The sequence below is a fragment of the Sinocyclocheilus rhinocerous genome, unplaced genomic scaffold (assembly GCF_001515625.1).
Source record: "Sinocyclocheilus rhinocerous isolate Xijiao unplaced genomic scaffold, SAMN03320098_v1.1 scaffold1294, whole genome shotgun sequence".
NCBI classification, from domain to species: Eukaryota; Metazoa; Chordata; class Actinopteri; order Cypriniformes; family Cyprinidae; genus Sinocyclocheilus; species Sinocyclocheilus rhinocerous.
This window is the reverse complement of record NW_015656157.1, coordinates 14,674-25,393: the sequence shown is the minus strand read 5'-3', so window position 1 is coordinate 25,393 and position 10,720 is coordinate 14,674. Positions and strand designations below refer to the sequence as shown.

The 10,720-nt window shown below is 37.9% G+C and overlaps 1 protein-coding gene across 3 annotated transcripts in view; it reads right to left on the bottom strand.

Moving 5' to 3' along the window:
- LOC107719540 (serine/threonine-protein kinase Nek7) overlaps window positions 1-10,459 on the bottom strand; it is a 60,105-nt gene extending 49,646 nt beyond the window's left edge. The window contains exons 1-2 of one of the 3 annotated variants that reach the window (XM_016526971.1): window positions 10,332-10,459; window positions 3,232-3,311 (exon numbers count right to left, since the gene is read on the bottom strand). In XM_016526971.1, the coding sequence (XP_016382457.1) occupies window positions 3,232-3,285 (54 nt within the window). In that variant the 5' untranslated portion in view covers window positions 3,286-3,311; window positions 10,332-10,459. Of the gene's footprint in view, window positions 1-3,231; window positions 3,638-7,472; window positions 7,554-10,331 lie in introns of those variants that run through there. The other 2 variants (XM_016526972.1, XM_016526970.1) reach the window with 2 other exon arrangements.
- Window positions 10,460-10,720: the final 261 nt, after the last annotated feature.

The following is a 10,720-nucleotide window of genomic DNA, read 5'->3' as shown; positions in this document are numbered from 1 at the left end:
GAGGTGGGGGGGCGGCAAGGCAGGAGATCCTGTTCGCATCTTTTTCATCAACGTCTCTCTCTTCAGGCCCGACCCATGCAATATTTATACCTCCTTCACCCCACACCTCTTCAACAACCTCTACTGCTCCAGTATTTAAAGCCTTTGCTTTACAAGGGGATTTTGCTTCGTCGAAAAATCTGCCGTGACGATTAAAATCTGATCTGAAGATCTCGCCCTCCCACTCGCTCAGAGAGCAAATGCGCTCATCTGTCTTTTTTTACCTGTGAAACAACAGGTCTGTGCAGTGTTGCCACCTTGTGGACAAACTAACTACTGCAAAAAAATCTCAAAGCGCATGCGCAAACTGAGCATACATTGTACACATGGAAGGGGCTGAGAACGCAAAAAAAGAAAAAAAAAATTGCCCATGCAGATTTTGTTAGAAAACTCTAACGGCGCACATACAGTAAATGGGTACTCCACTAATGTATGTGTAAAAAAACGAAGTATATTTTGGGCTTTAGTCTTGAACCGTCGCTTTGGTTAAATAAAAAAAAAGGTCAGAGGGGACGGAAGATGCAGCAGAGCATGCTGGGTAAATGACTGAAAGCGACAACACATCACAGGAGCAACAGCAAAGGATGGAGGGTTGGCCACTGGTGACATAAGTGTAAAAAGAGAAATGCAGACGTGTGGCCGCATGACAGGGGATGCGAGATAGGAGGAGGAGAATGACGGAGGATGGGACGGCAGCAGTATGGAGACTAGGTGTGAGCTGACAGCACAACACTGCCAGCGGCTGCCAAGGAAAGGACAACCGAAGCACTGAAGAGGTGGTAGAGTAGCAGGGGGGGGAGGTGGGGGGGCGGCAAGGCAGGAGATCCTGTTCGCATCTTTTTCATCAACGTCTCTCTCTTCAGGCCCGACCCATGCAATATTTATACCTCCTTCACCCCACACCTCTTCAACAACCTCTACTGCTCCAGTATTTAAAGCCTTTGCTTTACAAGGGGATTTTGCTTCGTCGAAAAATCTGCCGTGACGATTAAAATCTGATCTGAAGATCTCGCCCTCCCACTCGCTCAGAGAGCAAATGCGCCATCAAATATGCACGCCTTACCAACTCATCCGGCATCTCCTATGCATATCCATGAAACCTTGGGGACTTGAAGATATGATATCAGCGTATGCGTGATTGCATACACAATTCAGCATTTTTGGTTGCTTTTTTTTCTTCCAAGGGAATACAAGTCGATCTTGGATGCTTGTTGAGAGTCTTGTAAAAGTCATTCTCTTAAGCTGTCATGGTGTAATCCATTGCCAGACTTACCTTGAGTGTTGCGTTCAAACTAATGTCAAATGTCTCTCATGCTTTTTTGATGACGGTGGGCCTGTAGTTTTCACCGCCTTGGCTGTATTAAACAACCAGATTTAGTACAAGACCATTCAATGTCTCACTGAAGGTCAAAGGATATTGGATTTTGCCTAATAACTAATGTTTAAAAAAAGCCATATTCCAATTTATTGCCTAATACCTTTTAATAAAATAAGTTTAAAAATTTCAAGAGACTACATGAGCCCAAAACGTATGACATCCCAGAAGCAGTTTATTGTTTAATCAAAACTCCCATAAATAATTGGAAACCAAACCACTAAAAACATAAATGATAACATTTAAAAATGTTATCTGGAATTTCATAAATACTGGAATCCTGTAGTCTCTATGTTTGGGTCGTTCCATCCCATTTAAAATATTTAAACATTAAACATACTGATTTTAAAAACTACTGGATTTAGCATTTTTCCCCACATCAGTTATCTGTATCTGCAAAATTCAACATAGGTTTAAACATAAATCAATGTATATAAGACATTTGATGTTTGAAGGCAACGCTCAATGTAAGTCTAGCAATAGAATACTTCATGACAGGTTAAGGATTACTCTTATTTTCTTGGGGCAAAAACACAACAAAAAAATTTAAAGTCAAACCTAAATGCTTGATTCAAGGTTTTTTTTTTGTTTTTTTTGTTTTTTTAAAACAATAAAATGCTTACAATCTGAATTGAGTATTATTCTCATTTAAAACTAATAAAATAAAATAAAATACCAGAAACAAATAATTTTTAATTAGAATTGTCAATTACTTTGATTACGTTAACGGTTCTTGAACATTTCTTGCTCTTTTCCACTGAAGGAAAAAAAAGACCTAATGCATTAATTCATTTTTGGTTTTAATTCTCTCCTGATACGGAAACATTTATGAACAAGTGAATACGAGCACTAATTATCAACAGTGCATTATGAATGGCTATATCATTTTAATTCCCAGTGTTTCAATCATACGATACAAATAACTTTAATACATATAAACAATGACAGAGAAATCACTTAGGCCTAGACTCAAGCAATCACCAGATGATGTTTTTATATTGACCAAATGAAATTTTTTTATTTATTTTCACCAGATGAAAAACGCAAAGTAAAGTTTCTCTTTCACAAGGCAAGTTTCTCTGTTTTGCTCTTCTATAATAAAATATCCACAGTAAAAATAAAAAAAGTGGTTAATGATGACTGATTTACACATACAGTACAAGAAAGATGCTCCTCATGTAAAATAAATAAAAACTTTTATTGTATTTGATAATCAAATGAAGATTCCAAAGGCTGGTATCGGCAGTGATTACTCAGTAAAAAAAAAAAAACATTATGTTCTAATTTGAACATAACTCATGACCTACCACAAGACGACTTACAATAATGGAGTCGGATGATTGGAGGGAATTAGTCTGGAGGGTGTGAAAAGGAAGTACGACAAAAGAGAGATTAAGAGAGCGAATGAGGAAGAGAGAGAGCAAAAGACTGCTAAAAGCAGCAGATTTCTAACACCTCTGTCTCTGGTACTGGAAACACATGATGGCTCCTGTGTGCAAGAAACGTTGCTTGTGCAGAGAGCAGAATCTCATTATCACCTCTCACCCGGCACAGCGGAGAAACAGCCGGAGCAGACCGCCACCTGTCTCTCTGCGGGTGGATTGACAGACACGGAGATATTTGACGGGGGCAGATGTGGATGTGGAAGAGGGCGACAGGCTCGTGCTACATGCTGCTAAGCAAGCAGGTGGTGAGTCAGGATGGTAGACAAAAAAAAAACCTCAAGTGGCTTTGCAGAACGACTATATAACGGGATTACAAAGAAAGTTTGGCTAGACTGTATGCATGTTTGTGTTTATGTATGAGAGTACACAAACCTGTGGCTGAAACACTGGCACTGGAGGCTGCTGGCCTTGTGATTGGGCGTCCATCGTGACAGCAGCAGTCCCTTACACCCCTGTAAAACAAACAAACAAACAAAATATGATGCATCGACCACTCCTGGCACGGCCACAGGAACAAACCCTCCCTCCTTGTAATAATCTCCAGTGAAGGCGGACGTGTGAATCCGGTAATAGAATTAGGGTCCAGAGCAGCGCTCCTGACAATCATACGCTGCCGTGGAAACAGTCGGCCAGCGTCACCTCGCCCGAGGAACCCGATCCACTGAGAACACGACACCCATTGTGTTAATGAGACCTGTCAAAGAGCCACGGTACTGGAGACCTTTCAAATTGAATGGTAAAACTCAATTGTTAAAGCCAGTAGCCTATTTATCGAGCACCAAAGCAAATTATTGCCAAAAAAAAAAAAACATTGAATGTGTGAAACCAAATACAGTGCGGTCAGAATACAAAAGACACACAATTAAAGTTGAAGATGAGAATAGGACAATACTACAGCAGGTACAGTACCAGTTCTACCACCAAAACTCAATATTATAATCAGTTATATGATCTCTAAATTAGTCAGTTAGTGATATACTGATAAATATCTGCCAATATTTGGCCATTAAGAGATTTTTGAAAGATTTCATTTAGTCAAAATCCAAACTGGAAATTGAAAATGAAGTTTCGGTAATTACATTTAAATAACTAGGTAATTAAACTCTATGCTGTTCAGGGTGTCATGTTCTAGTGAGGTTCCTCAACAACGAACCGCTTCTCAATATTTCAGTTGAACCCATTTTACATATTGTTACTGTATCATCATTTTTGGTTGACGGTAGCCATTGACTTCCATAGTATTTTTGTCCATACTATGGAAGGGTTACTTATCAACTGTTTTGTTACCAACATTATTCCAAAATATATTCTTTGGTTCAACAGATGAAAGAAATGCATACAGGTTTGGAACAAAATGAAAATTTGTCGTCATTTACATTTTGCATAATGCAAATTATGACAGAATTTTCATTTTTGGGTGAATCATCCCTTTAAAATGTTATTCTGTTAAATATTCAGTTTTTTTATGATAGATAATTAAAATCTTGCATTGCTTTGGTTTAGATATCAAGGCAACAAGAACCAAAAGAAAATCACATTTACATCAACAGAAAAACATATAGTATGTTCAGCAAACACTACAAACTAGCAGCTGATTCCTAATGACCATCTATCTATCTATCTATTCTATAATTTTATATTTTGTTAAAACACCCTTTATTTTGGCTTAAAACTGAAAAAAGAACTTCAGGTTTCAGTGTGTACGTGGCAACACTTTTAATGTGCTTCTCACTAAAAATCTGGTAAAAAAAAAAAAACGGCAAATCTCCGTCAGCTAAAATGGACCATAAACATTTTCAATGCACATTATACGTGAACAACTGTGTGGACTTAAAGGGTTAGTTCGCCCCAAAATGAAAATTAGGCTGCGTTTTACTCACCCCCCATGCATCCTAGGTGTATATGACTTTCTTCTTTCAGACGAATCCAGTTGGAGTTATATTAAAAATGGTCTTTGATCTTTCAAGCTCTATCGTTGTACTCAGCGAGTGTTGCATTCCTTCTGTCCAAAATACGTGAAATAAAAAGCAGATATCTATCTGATTTGTTAAAATGTTTCTATTTACACTTGGCCACATAAATGTGTCGTCGCAAAACAGATATAAATCCGATCTTCATATCGCACTATATTTAAATTTAACGGAGTTCACGTCAACAAAATAAAAAGATAAGCGCTGCATTTTATTAATTATCAGCTCATTTCAAGATCAATCAAAGACCGCAATAGGAGAGCGCGCGGCATCAGCACTGGGAAGATAAGTTCGTTTTACTACTTTTAATTATGATGATTGTGTGTTGAGCGTCTGTGTCTTACTTTCAGTTTCATTTGCGGCAGTTTGCGCGTCAGCTTGCTGAAGAGATACTCAGCTACTCGTCCGCAGCGATGCGTGTTGCATTAGCGCAGTCTGGCTAATGTCATATAGCCTATAACACGCTCTCACACGTTTATTATTTTAACATTTTGGGAGGAGTAAAATTTACATATGTGGTTTCAACAACCAGATGCATTTACACTTGTCCAGTTTCGTCTGGAACGCGGCCCAGACCACCTCCTGAAGTGGTTATAGCGATTGGATTTATATCCGTCTCGAATGAATGCGTTTCGGAGGGCATTTACACCTGGTCTTTTCACGATCGGATAGCTATCCGATCAGAAAAAACGCATGAAGTGACCAGGTGAAAACAGGCCCAAAGTGATCCAAACCTAGTGCACATTTACAGATTAATTGCAACCCTCATCGGCATCATCGGCATCTGCCAATTAGCTAATTAGTTAGCTAATTAACAACAAGTGGTCATTCCATCGAGTACCAGAAACAACATACAACAACCTTGTCAATGAAAAATGGATATTTTGTTTTCAAATATTTTTGGCAGTATAAGAATTGCATAAATTGTTACTTTCAATTTAGAATAAATTCAAATTTAATTCAGAAAACATGCACATTTTATTCCGTAGCATTAAATAATATTATATCGGTCATCCTGCTCTCTAGATATCGGTTTTTAGCCACTGAATTAAAGAAAAAACATGTCGCTTAACTACAAATTTCAACCCAATGATTCCTTCATTACTTTCACACACACACACACAAAAACCTTCAATAACAGTCGCCCATAAAGCACTTAGTATCTGTTGAGTCTAGTGCTCCTGGAAAGCCTACAGAGACATTAATGTGGGCACAATAAAGCGTATGTGCACGTAAGAAACAGTGAAGATGTGTTGTCTTTGCAGAGCCGACGATGAGAAGGAATAAATTAGGCCTGAGCTTTCGTCGGTGACAGTGAGCAAATACTAAAGACGGCTGCGTACTTTTCTTTACATCAAGCCGGGAGATGGGCCTGTGCGTGCTGCAGCCATAAAAATTTTTAATTGCAAAATTCAACATATAAGACATTTGACGTTTAAATGACATTTTGAATGCGATGCTCAACGTAAGTCTAGCAATGCATTACTTCATGACAGGTTAAGGATTACACTTATTTTCTTGGGGGGGAAAGCAACAAAAATTAAAAGTCAAAACTAAGTGTGCTTGATTCAAGCTTTTTTACTTTTGTCAAAACAAAGAATAAAATTCTTAGAATCTGAATTGTGTATGATTCTTATTCAGAAACTAAAAATTAATAAATAAAAAAAACAGAAAAAGAATTTTAGTTTATGATGTAACTTGTGATTACGTTAATGGTTCTTGAACAGTTCTTGAAAGAGTTCTCTCTTCCAATGAAAAAATAAATTAAGATTTCATGCATTTAGCAAGACCTTTAACAATAACAAGGCTTATTTATTATAAAAATTAAATCAAATCAAATTTTCAAGATGAAAAATGCAAAGTACATGTCAAGCAAAGTTTCAATTTAAAAAACTGTGTTCTTCTATAATAAAAACATCCACAGTAAGAAAAAAAATAGTGGTCAATAATGACTTATTTACACATACAAGAAAGATGCTGCCCATGTAAAATAAAAAAAATAAAAAATGTATTGTATTTGATAAATAAATTAAGATACCAAAGTTTGGTATTTGATGTTCAAAAAGCTTGTATCGGCAATGATTACTCAGTAAAAAACATTCAACCTCTAATTTGAACACAACTCATGACCTACCACAAGACGACTTACAATAATTGAGTCGGATGATTGGAGGGAATTAGTCTGGAGGGTGTGAAAAGGAAGTACGACAAAAGAGAGATTAAGAGAGTGAACGAGGAAGAGAGAGAGCAAAAGACTGCTAAAAGCAGCAGATTTCCAACACCTCTGTCTCTGGCACTGGAAACACATGATGGCTCCTGTGTGCAGGAAACGCTGCTTGTGCAGAGAGCAGAATCTCATTATCACCTCTCACCCGGCACAGCGGAGAGACAGCCGGAGCAGACCGCCGCCTGTCTCTCTGCGGGTGGATTGACAGACACGGGGAGATTTGACGGGGGCAGATGTGGATGTAGAAGAGGGCGACAGGCTCGTGTTACATGCTGCTAAGCAAGCAGGTGGTGAGTCAGGATGGTAGACGCCAAAAAAAACCTCAAGTGGCTTTATAGAACGCCTATATAACGAGATTACAAAGAAGGTTTGGCTAGACTGTGTGTGTTTGTTTATATTTGAGAAAGCACACAAACCTGTGGCTGAAACACTGGCACCGGTGGCTGCTGGCCTTGTGATTGGGCGTCCATCGTGACAGCAGCAGTCCCTTAGACCCCTGCGAAACAAACAAACAAACAAACAAAATAAGATGCATTGACCATTCCCGGCACGGCCACAGGAGCAAACCTCCTTCCTTGTAATAATCTCCAGTGAATGTAGACGTGTGAATCTGGTAATAGAATTAGGGTCTGGAGCAGCGCTCCTGACAATCACACGCTGCTGTGGAAACAGTCGGCGCGTCACCTCGCCCGAGGAACCCGATCCGCTGAGAACACGACACCCATTGTGTTAATGAGACCTGTCAAAGAGCCACGGCACTGGAGACCCTTCAAATTGAATAGTAAAACTCAATTGTTAAAACTTGTAGCCCATTCGTCGAGCACCAAAGCAAATTATTGGGGGAAAAAAAAAAAATTGGATGTGTGTAACCAAATATAGTGTGGTCAGAATACTAAAGACACACAATTAAAGTTAAAAAACGAAATGTACTACAGCAGGTACAGTACCAGTTCCACCACCAAAACTCAACATTATAATCAGCTATATGATCTCAAAATTAGTCAGTTAGTGATATACTGAGATATCTGCCCATATTTGGCCATTAAGAAATGTTTGATAGGGCTGTACAATTTGGACCAAAAAATGATTTGAAATGCACTATAATTAGTTACCTGAAATGATTTTTTTACTCAAGCTGAAATTCAAGATTTAATTTAGCCAAAATCCAAAGATGAAGTTTCAGTAATTAAATTTATGTATCTGGGTAATTAAACTCCATGCTGTTCAGGGTATCGTGTTCTAGTGAAGTTCTTCAACAATGAACTGCTTCTCATTATTTCAGCTGAACAAATTTTACATACTCATTTTGACTGAAGGTTAGCCATTGAATTCCATAATATTTTTGTCCATACTATGGAAGTTAATGGCTATCATCTACTGTTTGGTTACCAACATTATTCAAAATATCTTCTTTTGTGTTCAGCAGAAGAAAGAAACTCGTATAGGCTTGGAACAACTTAAGAGTAGGTAAATGATGACAGAATTTTTATTTTTGTGTGAATCATTTCTCTAAATGTTATTCTGGCAAATATTTTGAAGAACGAAGTCAGGTTATAAATGAAGAATGAAGCCAGGTTTTGTAAAATACTTAAGTGCTCAAACTTAAACTTTGTGCTTTTTAAAAGAATCAACTCATACCTCTTTCAGCGACCAAAAAGTAAACCCAGTGCTTTTTGCATTCATATTGTACCTGCACTTAAAAGTGGACTCACTTCTGTTTTTGAAACAAAAATAAGAATTAGCTAATAATAAAACAAAATGAATAAATGCATTTAAAAACACACATATTTTAATTTAATTTAATTTTACATTTTTCACTTTTATATTTTATGTTAAAACCCCTTTTCAAACTGAAAGAAGAGCTTCAGTTTCAGTGAGTAGTTGGCAACACTTTTAATATGCTTCTCACTAAAAATCTGGTAAAAAGAAAAAACTGCAAATCTCTGTCTGCTAAAATGGAATGTGAACGTTTCCGATGCACATTATAAGCGAACAACTGTATGGACTTTAAGTGATCCAAACCTAGTGCGCATTTTGAGATTAACTGCAACCCTAATCATTGGCATCTGCAAATATCTGTTTGCACACAGTTAACGAAGTTAGCTAATTAACAACAAGCGGTCATTTCATCTAGTACCAGAAACAACATACAACAACCTTGTCAATGAAAAACTGACATTTTGTTTTCAAAGATTTTTGGCGCTATAAGTATTGCGTAAAATGTGTTACTTCACATTTAGAATAAATTCCAATTTAATCCCGAAAATGTGCACATCTTATTCAGTATCATTAAATGATATATCCGTCATCCTGCTCTCTAGATATCGGTTTTTAGCCACTGAATTAAAGAAAAAACATGTCGCTTAACTACAAATTTCAACCCAATGATTCCTTCATTACTTTCACACACACACACACAAAAACCTTCAATAACAGTCGCCCATAAAGCACTTAGTATCCGTTGAGTCTAGTGCTCCTGGAAAGCCTACAGAGACATTAATGTGGGCACAATAAAGCGTATGTGCACGTAAGAAACAGTGAAGATGTGTTGTCTTTGCAGAGCCGACGATGAGAAGGAATAAATTAGGCCTGAGCTTTCGTCGGTGACAGTGAGCAAATACTAAAGACGGCTGCGTACTTTTCTTTACATCAAGCCGGGAGATGGGCCTGTGCGTGCTGCAGCCATCAAAATTTTTAATGATTGCTTGGTTGTCACTTCACTGCGACGCGCAGCTCGGGTGTGCTCACCGTGTCCTCACTGTACTGAAGGAAAATGAGCGAAGGTTAAAAAAAAGAAACACTCCTTTCATAGAAAGGCCATTTACATGTCGCTCACCTCGTTGAACGTCCGTCTAAGCGCATTGTCAGGGCTGAGTGGATCGAGGAGCTCGAGCCAATTAAAATACCTCATGCCGGTGAACGGAGAGATGGAGCTGAAGCTGTCACCATGGCAAAATAAAATCTGCCCATTTTGTTGAAGGTTAATAACACTAATTAAGCACCAACCTCACAACTGAGATTTGAGTGACAGTGCGCGCAGGACAGGGTTTGTTGCCGCCGAAGATTTGTTTCTGTTTGCCATTTTTGCAGTTTAGCTAAATTTGTCTTCACATTAAGGATTGTGGAAACTGCTTGCGTGACGGATTTTCTCTGGGGAAGAACTAGTCGTTAAAGCCACACATTTAAACAGCCACTCTACAAGTATGTCATTAGTACTGGAAGAGTACGTTTTTAAATGAATGAAACACACCCGAGCTCCCAAAAAGCATACTTACGAAACCCTCTCTTTGTTCTTTCTTTACAAAACTTCAAAATGCGACTGAGGGGAATAATTCTGGGCAATAATTAGCAGTTTGAGACAGCAGTCAAAGGACACTCCTGGTGGCGATGTACAACGCTGCTGTTGTCTCCCTATTATGATAAAAAAACAAACACAATTTTATGCAATTACGTGAAACAGAGTGACAAATCAAATTTCAATCACTCTGTTGACTTTTAAAGTGAACATGAAATGCTGTTTGTAACCCATTTTAATTTTCTAATGTGACATTTCAGAGCAAAACAATAAAATAATTGTATAAAACTTTTTAAAAACTGTACATTTTAATGCTGTGATTCCAAAATCACAGCATTAGCATTAACATTTAGTATTTAATATTATGAC